At 44.6% G+C, this 24209-nt stretch overlaps 1 protein-coding gene across 5 annotated transcripts in view; it reads right to left on the minus strand.

The window, feature by feature from the left end:
* Positions 1–24209, minus strand: part of LRRC28 (leucine rich repeat containing 28) — a 90644-nt gene that overhangs the window by 25514 nt on the left and 40921 nt on the right. For 4 of the 5 annotated variants that reach the window (XM_075896965.1, XM_075896966.1, XM_075896968.1 and 1 more), the window contains one exon: positions 11077–11283. The exons of the other annotated variant lie outside the window; for it this stretch is intronic. In XM_075896965.1, coding sequence (XP_075753080.1) covers positions 11077–11283 — 207 coding nt within the window. The remainder of the gene's footprint in view (positions 1–11076; positions 11284–24209) is intronic. 5 annotated transcript variants of the gene reach the window in all.

Below are 24209 nucleotides of genomic sequence, written 5' to 3' on the forward strand. Positions count from 1 at the left end.
TAAGCTATAAGAAATGGGAGAGGGTTATGTTATTTATCTACAAGTATTTGAGAGTATGAATTCTAAGCATGGAGAGGTTTGATTTAACTAGGGACATAGGAGTCCAGGAAAGAGACAGTTAAAGGGAAAATTCATATTTTTGAGAGGAAAAATCCTGTCAGCAAGACATAGTCACTCAAGGAAATGTCTACTCATGGAAAGTAGCAAAAGGCTCCTTAACCTGAGACATTTATATCCAGTTTGAACAAAACACTAAAAAACGTAGTTTAAGAAACAGCCCTGAACTGTATGAGACTGATTAATTACATCATCTTAAATGAGCTAGCCTATCTCGAACTCTGATGACTTTCCAATGTGAAGCTGTATTCTATCTGAAGGCCTAACCGCTTGCAAAAGCATATCTGCAGAACCCGATAGAACGCATTTCGAAACTGAATATGCCTGCATGCCTCGAGCAGATTAACGATGGGTTTAAGCCGTACAGATTTACAAATTAAGGAAGGTAAAGTAGCGTTTAGTTGAAAATACACTAAAAAGCTACACTATCCTAAAATAATTCCAACTTCTCATTCTCACCAACCTGCAATTATTTTGATTGGCATGAAAATATAAAAGGAAATCTCAGAGACTGTATTTCTGCAAGTTCATAAACACAACTAAAACACCAATACCAGAACACAAAGTGTAAACATTCTCTATTATGTCACATTCTGTTAGATATGGTAGGAGCAATAAATTGTCACAGTCAGGATGTTATATAGCTATTTAATGTTTTATGTATGCATAGCTAACATTTTATTCACTTTTACTACAGCTTTCCCAATCACACAAGGTGTTGAGAATCCTCAGCTCCCCTTGACTACCAAGAGAGTTTAAGACACTAGAAACCTTGCAGGATTGTACCCCAAAATGTACGCTCAGAAAAGATCAACCTACTACAGAGAAAATCAAATACAGTAGATTTCCAATAATCTGGAACCTTTGGGACCTAGGTGGTGCCAGATTATCGGATATGCCCAACTATTAGGAGGTACTATAAAATGGTATATATATATATATATATATATATATTTTCACACACACAGTATATACTGTATATAAAGTGTTTTAACCCTTTTTATTGTAGCACAAGCACTGTCCAGCATCACACAATGCCAGTGGCACACTGACTCGGTCCCATACAGTTTCGCTCGGTTCAGCTGTTGTTGCTGCTGCCTTGTGACGTGTTTATTGCCGAAGCTCACTCACTAGGCTCTTGCCATTTTGATTCCGGACTATCGGGAGTGCCGTACAATTGGATGCTGGACTATTGGCATTTTACTGTACTATGAAAACAAAAGATGAAGTGGGGGAAGACAGGTGTCCTAAAATTCAGTAAGGGAACAAGGCTACAGTTTTATCTGAAAATGCAAACTCTCTGTATGCAGTTATGAATCAGGCATTCCAAAAGAGGACAGTGTTAAGGTTTCTGGATCTTTAAAAAAATCCTCTTCCTTTGTAAGAATCAATTTAATTATCCCCGAGTGGTATTTTTACACAATTACTTTAAAGAAAGTAATTATGCTTCAAGTAACAGTACATGCAAATTTATAAAATATTGGGTATGTGGTGGTCTATTGGCAGCACACTACTGTTGCAATTGGGATGCCTCTGTGGAGGCCAGCTGAAAATGGAAGCACTGCCAGGAATGCACAAACATCTGAAATACAGGTATAATAGGGAGAGAAGAAAAGGTAAAGGAGGATCTCAAACTGCCAAAGTAGCTCCATGAAATGACAGTGCTGAAGACAGTGTCATGTGAAGTCTCTCACACCAAGAAAGAAGGGTCATTTGAAGGCTGAACCATTTGTGTTGGTGTTAAAAGGAAATCTCTCAGGCTACGTTTACACTGCAGAGCTATTTTGGGATACCTCCAGTATCCCGAAATAGCTATTCTGCGTCTTAAGAGCAAGCCCGTTATATCAAAATATAATGGGCTCGCTACTCCGACATCCCTGTAAACCTTATTGCACATAGACTAAGGGACGTTTTGGAATAGCGCTTGATTTTGAAATCTGGCGCCGTGTAGACAGTGCCAATTTTCGAAATAAGCTATTTCGAGGTAAGGGTGCTATGTAGATGCACCCTCAGATTCCCTCTGTGGAATAAATATTTCTGAGTGATTTGATTTAATGCACAGGTTGGACCTCCCTAGTCTGATACCATCAGGACCTGACCAGTCCCTAATGAGAGAGTTTGCTGGATCAACGGAGGTAAAAAATTCCATCCCCTCCGCTGCCAAGCTCTGGACTATTCCAGGAGGCCACCAGTCTCCCAGTCAGGTTCTTCTCCTGCCCAATTGGCTCTACTGCCGATCCCGGCCACCACGCCCGCTCTGCACCCAGCCCTGGTGGGCAGCCCCAGTAAGCTCCAGGCCCCAGTCACCAGGCTCTCTGCCCACGCCCCAGTCCATCTCTGCTCTTGGCTGCTGGTCTCCCAGCCTATCTCCGCCCTGTATTATTTTTACAAAGGGATTGATCCTGCAACATTTCAGCATGTGGGAATTTTGGCTTCAACTTTGAAAGCTCTGTTATGGTCCCGTTTAAAGTTGAAGCCAAAATTCCCAAAATGTGCTTTATTTGAAATGAAGTACTTAAATATCACAGGGCACTTTCTGTCCTAAAGAAATTCCTGCTTGGAAAGTTATGTGACATATAAATTCTTCTGCAGTATACAAAAATCTTCACTTCCTGTCCTAAAATTCTAAGTGGTGCTGCTATGTATTGCTAAAGAGCTAACACCGGAAATGTCTGTTGGCATTAGTTCAGTGTAGGATGGCTACATATATAAAAATATATAAAAATGAGAATCAGGTTATGGTCCTTTAAAAATTAAGTTCTCTCAGAACCTTGTTTTCACAAACCATCTGGAAAAGGAGGTTTATTTCATTTGTCCCCTCTGTTTACAAGTTGCTATTTAGGCAGTAAGCTCTTCCAGATAGGGTCTAGGACTTCCCACATACCTACAATACTTCTGGGTGCTATACAAACTTCGCCATTTCATTTTGGGCAAAACTGCTGAACTTTAAGCTTCCAAATCCCACCAGTGCATGAATGTACATATTTTATTACCAACCTCCCAAGATTTAAAAAAGCATCAAACACCACCACCCAACAACTTCTTACTTTAGTAGTTACCAGGTTAAGAAGCTCTTTCTACCCTGTTCTCATAAGTTTTTATGTATTATACCAGACAATAAATACAGTTTAAAGCTTTTTGACAAACAAACATACTTCTTCTGAACTATATAAAATAAAGAAGCTGTCCATCTATGGAAAGGATAAAGCTACAAAAGAAGTTTTCATGTGGCTTTTGCAAGCAATGAACTGTATCTAAAACATTGCAATTTTCCTCTTTCCAGACTCTTAGATCAAAGACCTTTCTTCTAGAAGTGACCAAATACTGAACAAACCACAATTCTATTTATTTATTTATTTATTTAACCTCTAGGCCCTGGCATATGCATTCCACATGGCTGAAGACCAAACAAAAGTATGCATGTCTGCACTGATGCTCTTTTAACTATATTCTGAAAGCAAGCATACAGCAAAAACATCTACTGTGGTAGAAGACCTTTTTGTTCACTGTACACTGATAATTACTATGCCCATTTGCTTATAGAAACACACATACGGATTCTCAAAAATGATGTAACACTGAGATTTTACTGTTATAATATCCAGCCACCATCACTGCACTCGTTTAAATCATTTTATGAATTACTACAAACAATTTTAATTCTAACAACAAGACTCCGGTTTCTTGCATTTTTTTGTTTTCAGAAGTTGTAGCATTTGCATTTGATTCCTGGAAAACTTTTATGTCCTGTTCACCTTCTTCAAACAAGAATAACCAGTAATATATAGCTCAGTAGTTTCATCTTCAATTCTATAACAGGATTTTTAAAGCCACTTGTTGGAACACAGCACAAAACCACAAGATAACAAAGACTATGTCTACTCTGGAAATATTTGGCGATTAAAGTAATGTCGATGTTCAGAAGTTGCCAAATCATGTTTACACAGAGTAACTCTACTGACATATCTTGGCCACATTGTTAGCTCCTCTGTCGACAAAATGAGCAAAGCAATATGACTATGCATCCCACGGTGCCTTACGTCACCTTCAGTCGCTAGGCACTGTGGAAACGCGCAACTCTTGTTTTAACTTGTGCGCCTAAGCGATGACGAAGAAAAAAATCTAAGTCCACCCACCTCTGCAGCAGCACTTACTTTCCTCCTGCTCCTGGAAGGTGAGTATTGTGACTGCTCCTTCTGATGAGAGTAGGGACAGGGACAACTCAGGACTGCGTTAGGGGAGGCGGTGGGTGGGTTGAGGACCAGAGTGGGGGTGTTGAAGCCGCGGGCAACCTGGGGACCAAAGGAGGCGGGTGTTGAAACTGTGGACGGCTTGGGAACCAAAGGGGGGATGCTGAAACTGCGGGCAACCAGGGGTGTGTGTGTTGAAACTGCTGGGGACCAGAGAGAGGTGTGTTGAAGCTGCAGGCAGCCACGGGAGGCGGCGTGTTGCAGCTGTGGGTGGCCAGTGCCATAAGGGGGCCAGGTGCCACTGGGGCTGAGTCACATTGCGGGGCAAACAGCGAGTTGGGACTACAACATGTGGCAGCCAGGCAAGTTGCTACCACAGCATGTTATAGCCACGGGCTGGCGGGTTGGGAGGCATTGAAGCCGCGGGCTGGTTGGGAACTAGGGTTGCCGGATGGTTTCAACAAAAATACTGGACACACTTGACATTACATCACAATCTACATTACATCTGATTGAGAAAATACCGGACAGTTCAATTATAATTTCTCAATTTTTTTTCCGAACAGAAAGCTCAAATACTGGACTATTCAGTTAAAAACTGGATACCTGGCAACCCTATTGGGAACAAGAGGGGGGTGTTGAAGCAGTGTGCTGCCTGAGGACTGGGGGAGAGGTTGCAGCCATGGGTAGGGAAGATGAGGAGGAGCTATCTGGACAGTGACAAATGCAAAATGACACTAAGACGGGGCTGGCAACCTATGGCTTGCAAGCCAAATATGGCTCACTAGGGAGCTAGATAAGGCTCTTCTGAAGCTTGAGCCCAGCCCTCCTTTGCTCCCCCCAACATCAGGGAGCCTGCACCGGCACTACCGAAAGCCTGAACAAAACAATCCTGCCGTAGACACAGCAGGAAGCCCGTAGGAGGACTCCCCTTCTTGCCCCACCCCCGCATGCTGCATAGAAAAGTGGGTGCAGGGTGTTCATTTTTCACAAATTGTGAGCAGGAAGAGGAGGGAGGAATGGTGCCTCATGGCTGCTCCCGCTCCCAGCACAATCACATTGGCCATTTTTTCAAGAACAGGCAGCGCAAGAGGCGCCAATTCCCCCTCTCTTCAGGCTCTTAGTCACAGAGAACATAGCCGTGCAATCTGTGCAAGGGTGGGACAGGCTCCTGAGAAATGGGCTGGGCTGCTGGCTTGGAGTCTTACTGGTAAGTGTCCCAGCTGCAGCCTGTCTTTGGCACCCCAGTCTCTCCCTCCCCTACAGCCCTCTGCTCCCTACATTGTTACCTGCCTACCCCACATAACCCAAACCCTCTGCACCCCTCCTGAGCCCATATCCCCCCTCCCACACACTGCACTCCAATTCCTTGCCCCAGATCACAATCCTCTCCTGCCTCAGGCCACTATCCAAACCCCTGCACTGTAATTCCCTGCCCTAGGTCACAACTGCACCCCAATCCTGTGCCTTGGGTCACAACTGCCTCTTTCACCCAAACTCCGTGGCCTTGACCCAAAAAAAGATTCCCCACCCCTGCCATAAATAAAGACAATGTTGAAACCGTTTGTGTTTGGGCATAACATTTCAGTTTATTTAAAAATGAAGCTGGGCCAACAAGCCCCCAGTTGGGGCCCAGCCCCTATCTGGCCGCACCCCCAACCCTGAACCCTTCATACACGAGGTGGAACGAGGTATACCGGTAGTTCAAATTAGAGAGCCTAATTCGAACTATCTACTCCATGCCACGTGGAGCCGCGGGCACGGAGTCCGCACTAACGGGGATTTAAAAATGGCGGCGCCTGGCAAGATGCAAATGAAGCCCGGGATATTTAAATCCCGGGCTTCATTTGCATCTTCAAATGCCTACATTAGCCACCCTAGTTCGAACTAGGGTGGCAGTGTAGACATACCCCCACACCCACACATGCCCCAAGCTTGTGTTCTGAGCCCATCACACACCTGAACCCCCTGCTCTGAGCCTCTCATACACCTCGACCCAGATTATCACACCCCACATTAACAGCCCGCTTCCATAAGACTGACAGAAGACAGCCTGAACACATGCATGAAACTGGATTTGGCCAGTTATGATGTAAACATCAAAGAAACGTGAAAAAAGACGCAGCAGCAGAAGTCCCATTAAATAAAGTCTGTGAGTACGTTTCATTTATGCTATTATTAATCATGTCAATTATCAGTAATATTAAGTTGTATATTTTCAGTCATGCAAACAGGCACTCTTATATGGCTCTTTGTTGGCCACGTGTTGTGAATTTTGATGTAGTTCAGCTCTTTGGGTTTGAAAAGGTTGCCGACCGCTGCTGTGAGCAGTAAATGGAGCATCACCAGTCACAAATAACTCCAAATGCTGAGATTATCACCATGCTTTTTTTTTTTACATGCTGCCTGTTGTGTGGTGTCTCAACCAAAACAAAACGCAGATGGTTCAAAGATGTTGGAGAAAACAGCTTATACTCAGTTTTAATACATTAAACCTTAAAATGAGGTATTTTCTAAAGATTTATATCAAAGGATGTTTAGTAACATCCATTAAATATTATCCAATTTTCAAATGATTTAACAGATGCAGATTTTATGCTATATGCAATTTTTAAAAGTAGTTACTCCAACATGTCCTCGAGTTAACCAACACTGGCTACCTTAAATACAAATGTAAAGGGTTTAAGGAAAGAGAATTACAGACAGACCTTTATTCATCATTTCAAGTTGTGCAAACATGTTCTGCTGAGTCAGACTCCAAGATGCCTGGGTATTCAGCACTACAAAATGCCCATGCAGATCAAAAGAGTCACCATCCAGATTTCCATACAAACGTTAAGTTGAAGACCTTATTTTTAAAATGTATTAATCATTCCCAGTCATTCCACCTTTAGATAAGCAACATGTTCAATATCATAAAATGTGCAACTGAAGTGTCCTTCAATGGTGCACATAGAACACAGCCATCAGATACGACAACTTAAAAAAAAGAGCCAAACTTGTATCTGTAAACTTATATACTACAAGCATGTAATACATTATCATGGTAATGGAAGTCTTTCCTAAAATGGCAGAAGTAATATTTAATTTTTTTTTTGTTTTCACTGATGCAATCCTCTTTTCCATTGTATTTCACCACATCTTCACCACTGGGAAATCTGATCCTTTAGGAGCGAATTAAACATTTCCATTTATTCTGTTCTGCTTTTTAACTCTGGGATTTATTATTCCATTCCACATGCACAGATAGCAAATTATCTCCAAATGTTCAACAGTGAGTTCCTATTATTAAGAATTACTGAGCAAGGTCAACTGACAGTCTTTGATGTTTCCCATTAATTTAAAGGTTCCTTTTAAAACAGACTATGTTTTGAATTTTAATCTAAAAATAAAGCAAAAGTGAGGTGTGTCATTTTCTAGGGGGTTTATTACATTCTTTTGAACTGAAGACACAAACAGGTTGAATGTCTAAAATCTGGGACTCTCTGATCTGGTTAACAGCCATGGTCCAGCAAACCACAGATATTGCTAGACCAGAGTACCCCAGCTGGCCAAGTTCAGGAGCTAGGCTGGTGGTGAAGAGCACAGTGGGGCCAGAGTTGTGGGGAACACAGCCCCAGCTGGAGCCAGCGTAGTGGGGGCTGCAGTTCTGGCTGGGTTGGAGGCAGCAGGACCAGTGTCCCGGAGAGCTCCCCAGACTGACTCCTGGGAATGCAGCCTGCGCCAATGATCCAGGAAGTGCAGCCTTGGCCAGGGCCGGTGCAGTATGGAGTGCAGTCCCAGTCCAGGAGCCCAGTGGCTGGGGCTGGTATATAGGAGCAAAGTCAACAGCCAGGAAGGTAGCCTTGACCTCCTCTGATCTGGCAAACTTCATGGTTCAGGACCACTCAGGTCCCAAGGGTGCCGGACCAGGGAGGTCCAACTTGTATTGCTTTCTCACAGGTAAGGTAATAAGCAAATAAGAAAAACATGAATTTATAAAGGTACAAAATTTGAGCCCAGAGCTTCACATTTCAACTTAAAAAGCATTTGGTTTCACCAAAGCTTAAAAAAAATCCCACCTCTGTCTTTTCTGAAGAGGTTCCTATAGAAGGAGGAATATTTGATTGGTAAAAGAACTATTTTGTTAATTAGCATGGCGGGATTTGACCAAGATACTATGGGATTCATTTTCCTTGACTTACAATGCCATGTGGTTAAAAGGCTATTTTTATGACATCTCTGTTTCAGGAGGTGGTGTCCCTGAATATAATACTTAACAATAGTATTCATCAACAATTTAGATGATGGCATAGAGAGTTCGCTTATTATGTTTGCAGATGATACCACGCTGGGTTGCAACTGCTGTGGAGGATAGGGTTATAATTCAAAATGATCTGGACAAACTGGAGAAATGGTCTGAGGTAAATAGGATGAAATTTAATAAGGACAAATGCAAAGTACTCCACTTAGGAAGGAACAATCCATTTCACACATACAAAATTGGAAGTGACTATCTAGGAAGGAGTACTACAGAAAGGGATTTAGGTGTCACAGTGGACCACAAGCTAAATATGAATCAACAGTGTGACACTGTTGTAAAAAAAAGCAAACGTGATTCTGCGATATATTAGCACGAGTGTTGTGAGCAAGACACAAGAAGTCATTCTTCCGCTCTATTCTGTGCTGATTAGGCCTCAATTGGAGTATTGCATCCAGTTCTGGTCACCACATTCCAAGAATGATGGAGAAATTGGAGAAAGTCCAGAGAAGAGCAAAAAAATGATTAAAGGTCTAGAAAACATGAGCTATGAGGCAAGGTTGAAAGAATTGGGCTTGTTTAGTTTGGAAAAGAGAAGACCGAGAGGGGACATGATAGGGGTTTTCAGGTATCTAAAAGGATGTCACAGGGAGGAGGCAGGGAAATTGTTCTCCTTGGCCTCTGAGGATAGGACAAGAAGCAGTGGGCTTAAACTGCAGCAAGGGAGGTTTAGGTTGGACATTAGGAAAAACTTCCTGTCAGAATGGTTAAACACTGGAATAAGTTGCCTAGGGAGGTTGTGGAATCTCCATCACTGGAGATATTTAAGAGCAGGTTAGACAGACATCTCTCAGGGATGATCTAGAGTCAAGACAATGCTTGGTCCTGTTACGAGTAATGCAAATGCTTATCAGATAGTCAACATTCTAGCTGACTAGTCTCTACTTCCCCCCCACACACACACACTTTTGCTCCCTCTATCAGAAAGAAGCAGCAAGCGGGGGGAGAGTCCCCAGATGGCCAGAGCTGCATGTGGCGTTTCAAAGTGGCAGCGTCATGTGGAGCCCAGGGTCAGCTGGGGACTCCTCCACAGCCCCCCTGGATCCATGCAATGCTGCTGCTTTGAAACACGTCAAGGAGCATGGGGCTAGCAGGGGACTGCTTGAGTCCCCGCAGGCTCTGTGCTCCCCGCAGCCAATTGCATCGACAATTCGATTAGCCAATTAATCAAAATTTTACATCCCTAGCCATGAGGGCAGGGGACTGGACTTGATGATCTCTCGAGATTCCTTCCAGTTGAGTATTCTATGATTATCTAGCTGTAATGCTGAAAAGAGCTCCCAAGAATACATACTGTTTTCAAAATCCATACTTTTTACATAGTTAGTGCCATGTACAGTACTGTCAGCTAAATCTGTATCATGTAATTCACTGAGAAACAAACATCACTTTTACCAATCTTAATTTTTTGTTGCTGTTGGTTTTTTTTACTGTGGGTTAACATAACAGTATTTACATGCAGAGGAACTAAATCTGACTGCCTTTTTCTTGTTTCCAGAGACATACTTGAAGCACATAAGAAAGCTGCATAAACATATGCCCGCATTCGAGAAGAGATGGGCCTGTACAGAGCCCATTAAGAGTAAAAATAATCTACACGGGGAGAATGAGACTGTCCACAGAGACTACTGTCAGGCAGCATGTATGCATAAATACATAGACCACTTCCCATAACAGGAGGCCACACACCTCTAGTTTCGCTTCCATGGCTCCCATGGGTATCCTGGTACATCCCTACGTAGAACATCAAAATAGATGCTACACTGGGGACCCAGTACAATTTATGATATGTAGATATGTAATTCTGACATTTTCTTGACATGTAAATATGCAATGTTGACATTTCTAGTGCTATAAAGCTCTCACAGTTACTGGATTTTCATGGAAATTTTAAACCTCTAAATGAGGATTCATTGGTATTTTTCAGATCTAGCTATTAAAGATAATCATTACAAAAGCAATGGAATTCAGATCACATCACACTGCATTTAGTTTAGCCTATAAAGTATTCTGATTTGTAAGTCAGCTAAAATATAGCAAACTGGAATTCTCTGACCTAACCTTTTGAACCAGCATGAAACGAGTCTTAAGAATGAATTTGTTTTTTATTTACTAACAAGTTTCCCAAGAGTTGAAGGGAGGGATAGCTCAGTGGTTTGAGCATTGGCCTGCTAAATCAAGGGTTGTCAGTTCAATCCTTGAGGGGACCATTTAGGGATCTGGTGAAAAATCTGTCAGGGATGGTACTTGGTCCCACTGTGGGGGCAGGAGACTGCACTCAATGACCTCTCAAGTTCCCTACCACTTTTAAGAAATGATATATCTCCATATACAATTGATATCACTGTATTACCTCCCCAAATTTAGAGGTTGTATATAAAAAAAAAACATTTATTAGAATGAAAGCTTTCACAATGCTTGTTTTCTTTTCTATTTGTTCGCTGAGGTCTAAGGAAGGCAGTCACTCACCAAGTGGCAGAAATGCAAGACAGTTTCCAGCCATGGACAGTTCGTTGAGGCTAGGGAGTTGGCAGAGGTGGCGGGGGACACACCACAGATAATTCCCATCAACACTCAGGTACTGCAGAGAAAGGCACATATGCAGTCTTTCAGGTAAAGCTATCAAACGGTTGGTCGAAATGTCCAAGGTCTGCAGCTCCTTCAGGTCTCCAACTTCTACAATCAAATCATCAAATATTCAGACATGGCATTAATCATAGCATGTTTGCAGCAAGAGGACAAAAAAAGTAAACTGAAATATGGCTCACAGAAAAATGTTAGGTATTTACATGAATGTGCCACGCTCTGCTTAATTTGTTAGCCAACTCCGTCTGCTTGCCAGTCTCCTCCATCTTCCCAAAATCAGCACTAGTCTCCCAGATGCTTCCTCCCACTACACAACCACTGGTTGGCTTCTTCACCAATACCAGAATGTGACAACTATCATTTCCTGCAAATTTCTCCCAAAAGGTATTTGTAACATCCTAGTGATATATATTTAGGGACCTACCAAAACTCACTGCCATGACAAATGCATTGCAGAGTGTGAAATCTGGCCTCTTTCCATGAAATCTGGTCTTTGTGTGTTTTCAGAGCTGGAATTCCGGTCAGTAGCTATTGCTTTCCAGCTACCCAGTTCACAAGGCAGTACCCACCACCACCATTAACAGCAGCACGGAAGAGACACCTCAACTCCTTTTTGGATTAGGACCCTATAATTATAACTCCATGAAATTTCAGCAATTTAAATAATTTAAAAATAATTAATTTCATTATTTCAGCTATCATGAAATAACCAAAATGGATTGTAAATTTGGTAGGGACCCAGTTTAAACATTAAGATATAATCACATTTTATGTTTGCACGAGATACAGACAGGACAAACTAGAGTCATCCAAATTTATTAAGAAAAAACAGCCTCCAAACCACTTAATGTGTAACTAAAGTTCTATACGTATGAACTATACATATACATATGTGGGTATAACATTAAAAATATGGTCTAGATATACAATTTAACTTGTAATTACATTTAGAAATACAAAAAGACAAAGGTTCAGGAAAGTTTTAGAGATTGACTTTGAGGTAACTACGAATAATACATTCTGGGAGATTAGTTTTCCTATCAAGTGTATCCGTGTCTGCTGCATTCATGTACTTCCTCTTTTCTTACCATGAAAACTGTACAGAAACCCATTAAAAACAAATAAACCAGGTTTAAGCTTATCAGCTGTCATGTTGTTCTGGTACTGCCAAGAATACATGCTACATATCTGTGTGTCATCATGTAAGAATTTGGGCTCAGAACTCAGCACTACTTTTCTTTTGCTTTGATATTCCCTGTTACCATTTTCCCATCAAATGCTTATCTTGGAGAGCAGGTGGTTATTTTAGAGAGCCGGGCAACATATTTAAATATATGAAAAAACCCAGTGTCTCTAAAATTAAAATAAGTAAAAGAATACCAAATGTCATATATCTGGTTAGATATTGTAATCAATTTGAAAAAATTGCAGCTACCAGATGTCAAACACTTCATATTTACACACAACATTCATCGTTATGTGCATGAAAATAAAACTCAATTAATGCGGTTATCTGTAGGTTTGCACACAAAAACACTTTGAGTGATCATATTTTCTGACTACAGGCAGTCCCCGGGATACGTACAAGATAGGGACTGTAGGTTTGTTCTTAAGTTGAATCTGTATGTAAGTCGGAACTGGCGTCCAGATTCAGCCGCTGCTGAAACTGACCAGCGGTTGACTACAGGAAGCCCGACGCAGAGTTGCTCTGCCCCGGGCTTTCCGGAATCAGCCTCTGATCAGTTTCAACAGGCTGAATCTGGACGCCAGTTCCGACTTACATACAGATTCAACTTAAGAACCCCAGGCTTCCCCAAGTCAGCTGCTACTGAAACTGATCAGCAGCTGATTCCAGGAAGCCCGGGGCAGAGCAACTCTGCCTCGGGTTTCCTGTAGTCAGCGCTGGTCAGTTTCAGCAGCGGCTGACTTGGGGACGCCTGGGGCAGAGCAGCTGGGGTGCTGCTGGGTTGCTCCAGTAGCGCCGCTCCTCGGTGCTACTGGACCCATCCACCAGCACCCCAGCTGCTGTGCCCCAGGCGTCCTGATTCAGCCGCTGCTGAAACTGACCAGCAGCGACTGAATCAGGACGCCTGGGGCAGAGCAGCTGGGGTGCTGCCGGGTTGGTCCAGTAGCGCCCAGAGCAGCGCTGTGGGACCAACCTGCAGCGCCCCAGCTGCTCTACCACAAGCGTCCGGAGAAAAGCCTGGACTGCTGGGGGGGGGGCATACTAGCTGTGCCCCCCCCCCCCCACCCAACAGACCAGGGAGACGCCGGCGGGGGACTGAGATGCACCGTGGCCCCGCCGCCCGGGTCCTCCGCGGCTTTGCTCCACGTCTCCCTGGTCTGCTGGAGACCAGCAGACCAGGGAGACGGGGAGCAAAGCCGCGGAACACGCTGGCAGCGGGACAGCCGCGGCACGTCTGGGCTGTCCGCTGCCCACGTGCTCCCCGGCTTTGCTCCCCTTCTCCCTGGTCTGGGGAGACGTGGAGCAAAGCCGTGGAGCACGCGGGCAGCGGACAGCCCAGACACGCTGCAGCTGTCCCGTTGCCAGCGTCTTCAGAGGCTTTGCTCTCTGTCTCTCCGGTCTGCTGGTCTCCAGCAGACCAGGGAGACGGGCAGCAAACCCCGTTCGTAACTGCGGATCTGACATAAGTCGGATCCGCGTAACTCGGGGACTGCCTGTATGTTGAGTTATGAATTTTTCTAAAATGGGTATTATTTCTGTTTCCCCATTAATGTTGTGCACCATTACCTACTGAACTGATGGACATAAGCATATAACACATTTCAGATTATTTTTATTACAGTAATTCCTCATTTAACATGTGCCCGCTTAACACGTTTTTGCAATGGCACGATATTTTTTTAGGGAACGTATTTTGAATTACATGACCGTCCCTGGAATAACACGATTTTCCTAACCAGCCCATTGCCAGCGGCTGCGCAGGGCTTCCCCCGCCTCCCTACAAAACGGCGGAGGGTTCGCCGCTCACTGCGCCGTTCCCCAGCAACCCCCCTCGCCGGATACAGTGCGGGTCCCGGCAGACCCATCACAGGGGCATACTCCCAACCCAATCTCCTTCCTCCTCTCCTCCCCTTTTCTTCCCCAGAGCCAAACGCTTCCCCTCCCTGCTGTAACCCCATCCCCTTTCTCCACCAACCTTATGTCCCGGTTCCAACAGACACCACCACTTGAAACGCAACCCCCACCTTTTCCATTATTTTCAAAGGAAAAACTGACCCCACATAACATGTTTTCACTTAATACGATCATTTTCTGAAACATATCTATAGTGTTAAATGAGGAATTATTGTACAGTACTAATATAGCAATTATCGTTTGCATAAATACCCCCAGAAAAAATACCAGAAGAATTTTATTATATGAATACTTATACTGAGTATGCAATCACCGGTATTTTCTTGTGGAACTGCATTTATTACTATAAATACAAGTATAAACAAATATTTGGACCAAAACCCAAATCAAGACTGAGTAGAAATTATGAAGTCATAAGATAAAACACTTAGTTGCAATGCTGTTAATGAAAATATTACATATGAATTTGAATGCAAGTTCTTTTTAATTTTGTAACATTTGATGATACAACACCAACAGCCTCTTAAATCAGATCATCAGATCCTCACATCATTTTTAATCACAGTGGGATTCATGCACAGATATACATAATGTTTCATGTAACTTCACCCAACACCAAATGTTCCTAAAAAAGAATTATTGGTCATTAACACTATTTGTTTTGCAGTCTGAAAGGACTAGGCTAGACTAGGAAAACAGATTGTGTTTAATAATCTGTTAACACATATTAAATAATGTTTTACAACACAATCTATTTCCCAAATCTACGCATGCCTGAAACTTAACTCAGTTTTCTGAATGCACAATTTGCAGCTGCATGTTTATAATTACAGCCATTACGATTTTTTTAAAAACTTGAAAAATATTGAGAACATCTGCATATTGAAGATTTCAAGAACTATTTATTTTGTATTTCAAATAATGTTCTATAATTGTTTTTGTGGATATACACTAGGGAGTTATCTTGAAATAATCCCCATTATGTTGAATTAATAAGTGGAGTGTCCCCACTACCAAGTCCGTTATTTCAAAATCTGTACTCCTGCTTTCCTTGGGGAATAATGCTTATTTCAAAATAGCATTAGTGTGGACACTCTGCTGGTGCTAACTGAAAATAACTGGACTCCAGAGGCCTCTCGTGGCTGCAGTTCTGAGCGTTCTGGTGACATCTGGCATCTCCACTGCTCCCCTTCTCCTACAGACCTTAAATCTCCAGGCAGCAGAAAAAGGGCTTCGGCCACATGGCTAGCTTTGTAAGCCCCATGCCACACAGCTGGATCTGATGGAGCCATGGCTGACCCCAGCATTCCCTCAGAGCCTTCTACAGCTGCTGCTCCCTCAGCTGTCACTGGCAAAGGATGCAGGAGACTGGTGCAGAGATCCTGCACCTCACTGAGGTCTGGGGGAGGAGATGAACCTCCAGGATCTCCGCACCAGAAAGTGAAATGAAGACATCTGTGGCTAGCTCACTGTCAGCCCGGTCAACAGAGTCCACAACTGAACCCTGGACCTGATTTGGATGAAGCTTAAGGAGTTCCAGCAGGCCCACCTAGCAAGGGAGCAGGCCTACAAGGCCTGAGAGCCGAACTGACACTCTGGGGCGGCACCGCATACCCACTGCTACTTCGAGTAGCTGGATGCCATCCTGGGAGGGGAGCCAGTCACCTTCCCCCACATCGTCATGGAGTCCAGTCAGGACACGGTTGGTGTCAGCCTCCAGGAGGACAGGACTGCGGACTAGGAGAAGGAAGCCAGCCAGCCAGAGTACCATGCCCTCCCGCCAGGACCTGCTCCTCACCCTGGAGCCAGTCCCACACTCCCAGGAAGTCTCCAAGGCTTCGGATGAGCCGAGGGGAGGCACTTCAGATGAGTTCTCTAACTTTCACTATCTGTAAGCAGCAGCCCATGAGGGGCTGTGCGCTCCTCCCCTAGCCTACTCAGCCTGGGGGGCCGTGTCACATAACAGCCTCTGCATGCGAGTGCACATGGAGCACTAGTCCGGTGTACTCAGCCCCATGACACCCTCACACAAGAACTCTTCGGTTCTTCTCACAAGGTTCCTGGAGAGGCCTGCCCTACTCCAGCCTCTGTGGTGGGACACCTTCCCACGACAGGCCACCACTAAGGAGTCTGGCATCATGGAAACACACAGCTGTGCTGCACACAGCACATATTTGTTCCCGATCAGGTGTGGTGATGCAGACGAGACTGATCCTGTGCATGGGAACCTGCTTGGGAGAGGAAGAAGACAGGAACCCAATAGCACTCTCTCTGACAAGAGACATGCGCCGCTCACACACAGCTCCCCCACAACCTCCCACTCCAGTGTGCTTCCGGAGTCCGAGGCAGGCTACAATCAGTGTGGATGCACTATTTCAAAATAATTCTGACTAATTTTGATGCTTCACTGTAGTGGGGACTGCTATTTCAATTTTGTTAAATCCAGAGTTATTATATCAAATTTACGTTATTTCAAAATTATTTCTTACTGTAGATCTGCCCTGGGAGTAGGATCTTCAGGACTGGGACCCAACTGATGGTGAGATACAGATTCAGAAGCAGATTAAATTGATTGATTTTTTTGGGATGGAGGAATAATCCCAAGATTCCAAAGCATGCCATCATCTTTCCAGATTACAGGTCTAACCATGCAGGGTGCTAATTGCTTCTATGGAAGATGAACAGTGCTGGCAACTCCAAAGGCAAGCTGTATTCAGCACCTTGCAGAAATAGGTTTTCTGCACAGAGAGGGACTACAGGGATTTCAACCACTCCTGAATGCAATCACCCTGAAGGACGTAAACAGGTTCTTTTCAGGATTAAACACAATTCCAGAGAAAAGGTTTTTTTTTTTTAAATAACTACTGCTCTGTCAATTTCTGAAATTACAATCAAGGTAGCACTATTTCTGTTAAACAAGAATCCACTGTGCCCTTATACTCCCACTGCAGCAGCATCTAGAAAATTAACTATTCCCATAGCTCTGCTGAAATTTTCTACCACACTTAGATCCTAGCTGGTAAACAAAAAGCTATGTTAATTTCAAGCTCTGTTAGACACAATGGGGAAGAAAGGAGGGCGAAACCCAAATGGGGAGAAAAACTGGTAAACAAAATGCTATTTTCAAGATTCTGTAAGGGTACTTAAACAAGTAAAATGTTGTAATAATAGTTACATTGGGCTTTATGTTTTTTCAAACTGTTCTGTGAAAGCATTAAAATTTTAACAACATGTTGAATTTTAAAGATTAAGAGAAAAAAGTCTACATTCTCCTCCCACTACAAACAATTCTACAGTTATGTATGGTAAAGAGTGACAATAGATCCCCAAAAAATACTTAATAGCATCCTCTATAAAACAATCGTATCATCAGAAAGAGTTTCTATGGCAAGTTACCTTCAAAACCTTTTGGTTACTCATTTTGATGCCAATAGTGTTCTATAGTTTTAACTGCTTTTCAAAACCTAAAGTACATACTAAAATTAATTGCTCAAGCACAGTAATCGTTGAATAGGTGCACAAAAGAAACACAGTAAAAACAATCTCATTTTTAACAGCTCTCCACTCACAGCATATGCACAAAGCTCTGTGCTTTAGATTAGATGAACACTGACAGGAAGTGAGCCACCTACATTCAGCCAAACCACGGACCACATCCAGGCTTGACTATTTTCATGCACTAACCTTTTCCTCTACCACTAATTTTTTTTTTCCTAAGGCTACATCTACACTACGAACCTTACAGTGGCGTAGCCATACTGCTGCAGCTGCATCACTATTCCTGCGCAGCCGCTCTGTATTAATAGGAGAGAACTCTCCCACCAGACTAAAACCAGCCCTAACTAGTACCCATAGCTATGTCAGCAGGAGAGTCTCTCCTGCCAACGTAGCACTATCCACACTAGCGCTTATCACTTTCCTTCACAATCCTGATCAACACAAGTTTTGCTAGTAGAGACACAGCCTAAAAGAGATCGTATACAAAGCTCACAGGCCACTCTCTAAGCTCTTCTGGCAGCTCCCTGCCAGGAGCTTGAATGTCCCGTAGCTCCCAGCCACGAGTAGGATTCAGCTGCTGGGGATTCCCATGTCAGATCTCAGGTGGGAGCAGAGTTCAGTCACCAGCTCTGCAAGGGGTATGTCTACACTACAGAGAAGATCGAAGCTGCCGCCGTTGATCTTCCAGGGTTCAAATGAGCGGGTTTAATGCAAATAGAGGGGTGCTCCGGTTGATGCCAGTAGGCCTGTTTCCATGGGGAGTAATGGAAGTCGAAGGAAGAGTGCTCTCCCTTCAACTTCCTGCAGTGTGGACAGTGCCAAAAATCAAGTTACGGTGCTTCGACTTGAAGTTGGATGTCTTAATTCAACCTTGACCTGTAGTGTAGACGTACCCCAGGAAAGCAGGGGACAGCTGGCTCTTGCTGCTCAGCTTTCACTGCTCCAATGACAACCAACAGCGGATGTAAGGTACGCTGTGTCTACACAGACACTGCGTCACTCTAACTGCACTGACATAAGCCGTATGGCCTCTTACTCAAGTATTTTTATTAGGTCAGCATAGCAGGGGAGTTAGTGGCAGGATGTACATTTCAGTGTACACATCTCTCACTGTTTTGAGCACAAAAGTTGACTTTTGTTGTCAAAACTGTGTAGTGTCTCTATGCTGCTAGATTTGACTTCACAGTGGCACAGGCACATGTGTCTATAGTTTCCCTCTAATAAGTTCTAAAACTGCCAGTGCTCACTAAAATTAAGCCCTCTCCCTTTCCAACCCTAGAACATAGTTTAACTTCTTTGATTATACTCAAAGATCCTGATTACTGTGATTTCACAGAAAAACTACTCAACTGTAACACAACCTTCTAAAAGATTAAGAGGGGAAAAAACTATAACCAATCAGGATGTTACAAAAAGAAAAAGCCACCAACATAGGTTTATTCATCTTTAAAAAAAAATTCCCAAGTGAGCATTCATGTAATCATAAAAATGAAAAATCAAGCCCTTAAAATGCTCCCTGAGAATTTCTAAAATTAAGAGTTCTTTGGCAAAGTGTTACATCCATGGGAGAGTATTACTCTGAATGTGCACACTTACATATAGGAACAGAGTTACACTATCCCTTCCCTCTAGCTTTTAACATTTAATTTAATAAACTGGAGCTATCCATCTTGTGGACTTTACAAGCTTTGCCAAAGGCAAGTCATTCCTTGAACCAACAAGTCCACACAGCTGTCCAATTCAGAAGTGATTGATGCACTTTGCTTAAACCTCCAAAACCAATTTCATCTTTCTATAGTTGTCCCCGATCAAAGTTTCATCCAAAAGGAACATGAGAAAGATACAAGTAACTGCAAAGGGAGATAGTCTAAGAAGTAAGCTAGAACTTATTCTTAGATATTCAGAAGGTGCCGGCAATGAATGTAATCTTTTCTGTCTGAAAAATTTTCTGCCAGGTGTATGTCCCTATATTGGCACAATGCAGAAATTTGTTATCTTACAGCAAACCACACTACAATACAAAACAGCTGTTTAAAGTTCTTAATATTCATGAACATTATTAGTCATTCACATTTAGTTATTGCCATTAAGAGCTTTATGCATCATATAAAATGCAGAATCATTGATACAAGTTCAGTAACTAAGACCTCCAGTTACATCACACCTGAACTGCTTCAGGAAGAATTTAAAGACAGCTTTTAGCTATAGCAGGAAAGATCTGTACTTTCCAGCAGTGGGAGGGGGGCAGAGTGTGGGCAGTGCCTTCAGACAATATTACTGAGCATGCTCACTCCGCGTGGGCATGCTCAATATAAGCCAAACAGCAAATCTGGGGGGTCAGCACATGACCCCTCATCAACCAACTCCCTCATGGGTCACCTCTAGAAAAAAGCAACTACACTTAACCACCACATTAAAATGGCCTATCAAATAGATCACATTTTGCAATAAAGTTTCCTAACAAAATTGCCACTTAGGATAGTTTAAATCCGTGGTCCCCAACACGGTGCCCGTGGGCACCATGGCGCCCGCGGGGGCATTTCAATGCGCCCGCCAGGTGCTCGGGGCTGGCCTGGCCCCGGGCACATGGCGCACGGGCGCTTGCAGGGGGAGCGCGCTTGGCGGGGGGAGCGCCGGGTGCGCGGCACTCGACGGGGGGAGCGCCGGCCCCGGGCGCGCGGCACTCGGGGGGGGGGGAACTCCTTGGAGGGGGCCCCACCCCCGGGCGTGCGGCTGGGGGGGGCCCCACCCCCGGGCGCCCGGCAGACAAACGGCCACGCCCCCTGGCGCCCGACAACCTCAAAAGTTTGGGGACCACTGGTTTAAATGTAGTAAGAGCTGGGTGCATAAGCAGCCCGGCTCCTACTACATTTAAACTGCAGACCCAGCTGCCGCGAACAGAGGCTGCTCCAGCAGCAGCCCCTGTCCAGGGGAGATCCTAGCAGGAAGTAGGACTGCTGCTGGAGCAGCCTCCCCTGGCCTCTCCCGGCACGGGTGGGGGGCAAGCGGCACCATGGAGATGGTGCTGAGGGAATGGTCCTTAAAGTGGGCTCCCTTCAGCACTAGCTCCTGTTTCCCTCCCTCTTCAGCAAGGATGGAGGGGAAACGCGAGCAGTCAACTCAACTACCCGATACGCCTAGGCTTATTGGGTAGTCTATTCGTCTACTCTTTTATATTCCTATCCAGAAAGAGAGAAAGAGAGAAAGAAAGAGAGAAAGAGAGTGTCTAGACTACATGCCTCCTTCGACGGAGGCATGTAGATTAGCCAGATCGGAAGAGGGAAATGAAGCCGCGATTAAAATAATCGCGGCTTCATTTAAATTTAAATGGCTGCCCCGATCTGCCGATCAGCTGTTTGTCGGCAGATCGGGAGAGTCTGGACGCGATGCCCCGACAAAGAAGCCTTTCTTCATCGACACAGGTAAACCTGGTTTCACGAGGCTTACCTGTGTCGATGAAGAAAGGCTTCTTTGTCAGGGCATCGCGTCCAGACTCTCCCGATCTGCTGACAAACAGCTGATCGGCAGATCGGGGCAGCCATTTAAATTTAAATGAAGCCGCGATTATTTTAATCGCGGCTTCATTTCCCTCTTCCGATCTGGCTAATCTACATGCCTCCGTCGAAGGAGGCATGTAGTCTAGACACACACACACACACACACACACACACACACACACACACACACACACACACACACACACACACACACACAGAGAGAGAGAGAGAGAGAGAGAGAGAGAGAGAGAGAGAGAGAGAAAGAAAGAAAGAAAGAAAGAAAGAAAGCAGTGTGTGGAGGGGTCACTGAAGAACACAGGTTACTCAAGTCCCCACCATTGACTTGTCAGCTTTTTAGGGCAAGTTATCTTGTGCCTGTACACTCCCTAGTACAACCAGACCCCAATTCTGAACAGGGCCTATAGACTTTATGGTTACATGAAGAAATCTTGTAGTTCTCAAGGTAGCCTGTCACTTTTGGGCTACGTCTACACTACGAGCCTCTTGTGGAAGAGCAAACGCAAATGGAGCGCTTGTTTGCATATGTCGCGCTTTCATTTGCATTTCCTCTTCATTTCCCTTTTGCACAAGAGGTTTGTGTGCAAAAAAGTGTTGTGTAGAAGACTCCTTTCTGCGCAAAACCCCCCTTTTGCACAAGAGCCATTGTACCTCATTTTTTGAACACCAGAGAGGGAGAACGGCACATAGCTCCAGCCTTCCCGGCGTCAGAGCAAGGGAAGGAAGGAGGGAGCGCGGCTCCAGCCTTCCCAGCTCCAAAGCGCCAGGGATGGAGGAGGATGCATGGCTTCAGTCTCCCTGATCCTGGAGCACGGGGAGAGGGGGTGCTGGGAGCAACAACACTCTGTCCCCAGAACATCTATAGCAGGCATTCTGGGGGCAGGGTATGGGGGCTGAGCCATGGCTGGCGTTTTGGCCATGACTAGGCTACTGGACACCCATGCTTTCATGGGTAAAAACTATTCTGTCAGATGCATGGAGACTCAAGTATTTTTGGTGTCATCTTTCCCTGAAGAATTATTTTCCTACACTGGGTTATCCTGTGTTATATGCATGTATGACACAGACTGTAAAAGGTAGTAAATTCTTCTTTTGCTTTTTCTTCTGTATTCCTCCACTATATTCATTCTCTCTCTCTCTCTCTCTCTCTGTGTGTATGTATATGTACAGGAGACAACCCCCCAAGGAATTTGGAAGGTGTTGTCTAGGGAGCCATTGCTGCTGCCCCGGTACAAACAGAAGGCCCAACACTTCCTGTTTCCCCTCGTGGCCAAGAGGTCCAAATAGGGACGACACCACCTCTGGAAAAGCCACTACACAACCTCCCATCTGAGGGACCACTCATGAGTTTGAAACGAGTGGCTAGGTTATCTGTCAGAGTTCTAAGACGCTGGCAGGTAAGACACCAGCAAGTACGTCTTGCTGCATATGCACAACTCCTACAGCAACATCACTTCTTTGGACAGGGGAATAGAGTTAGCACCACCCCGTCTGTTGATATAAAACATTGCTTTGGTGTTGTGTGTGTGAATCAAGGCACACTTGCCTCTGATTTTCCCAAAAATGCCACAGAGGCTCATCTCGCAGCCCTGAGTTCCTTTACATTGATGTGCATTGCACAGTCTGCCTGTGACCAGACTCCCTGAGACCACAAAAATGCACTCCCTCCCGCCCCCCCCAAGTCTGAGGCGTTGATTACTAAAGTCAGGGTGGGTCAAGAGGAGTAGAATGGAACCCCCGGCTCACATTCAGAGGGTCCAGCCACTGCTGAAAGACATCTATCACTGACAGTGGGATGGTTAGCACCCGATCCGGATGGTGACGAGGCAGCTTTATACACTGGCTAGCCACATCTGTAGCTGGCAGAGATGAAGCCTGATGAAGCGGATAATGTGGGTGCAGGAAGCCATGTGTCCTAACACCCTTAGGCAGGTCTTGACCATTGTAACAGTGTAGACCCCCCACCGCCCCAGACTCCAAATCAGTCTCCATATGCTCTCAAAACGGGGTTGGGGGAGGGAGGCTCTGGCTGCCTGGAAGTCCAGACCTGCTCCTACAAACTCTATGATCTGCACAGGCAACAGGGTCGACTTCTGAAGGTTCAGCAAGAGGCCTAATCGGCTGAAAGAGGTCATGGTCATTTCTACATTAGCACTGATCACTGCTTTGGAATCACAGAATCATAGAATACTAGGACTGGAAGGGACCTCAAAAGGTCATCGAGTCCAGTCCCCTGCCCTTATGGCAGGACCAAGTACGGTCTAGACCATCCCTGATAGACATTTATCTAACCTACTCTCAAATATTTCCACAGATGGAGATTCCACAACCTCCCTGGGCATTTTATTCCAGTGTTTGAGCACCCTGACAGTTAGGAACTTTTTCCCTAACGTTCAACCTAAACCTCCCTTGCTTCAATTTAAGCCCATTGCTTCTTGTTCTATCCCCAGAAGCCAAGATGAACAAGCTTTCTCCCCTCTCCTTATGACACCCTTTTCGATACCTGAAACCTGCTATCATGTCCCCCCTCAATCTTCTCTTTTCTAAACTAAGCAAACCCAATTCTTTCAGCCTTCCTTCATAGGTCATGTTCTCTAGACCTTTAATCATTCTTGTTGCTCTTCTCTGGTCCCTCTCCAATTTTTCCACATCTTTCTTGAAATGCGGTGCCCAGAACTAGACACAATGCTCCAATTGGGGCCTAACCAGTGCAGGGTAGAGTGGAAGAATGACTTCTCATGTCTTGCTCACAACACACCTGCTAATGCATCCCAGAATCATGTTTGCTTTTTTTGCAACAGCATCACACTGTTGACATATTTAGCTTGTGGTCCACTATAACCCTTAGATCCCTTTTGCCATACTCCTTCCTAGACAGTCGCTTCCCATTCTGTACGTGTGAA

This window comes from Pelodiscus sinensis, chromosome 14 (genome assembly GCF_049634645.1).
Source record: "Pelodiscus sinensis isolate JC-2024 chromosome 14, ASM4963464v1, whole genome shotgun sequence".
NCBI lineage: Eukaryota > Metazoa > Chordata > Testudines > Trionychidae > Pelodiscus > Pelodiscus sinensis.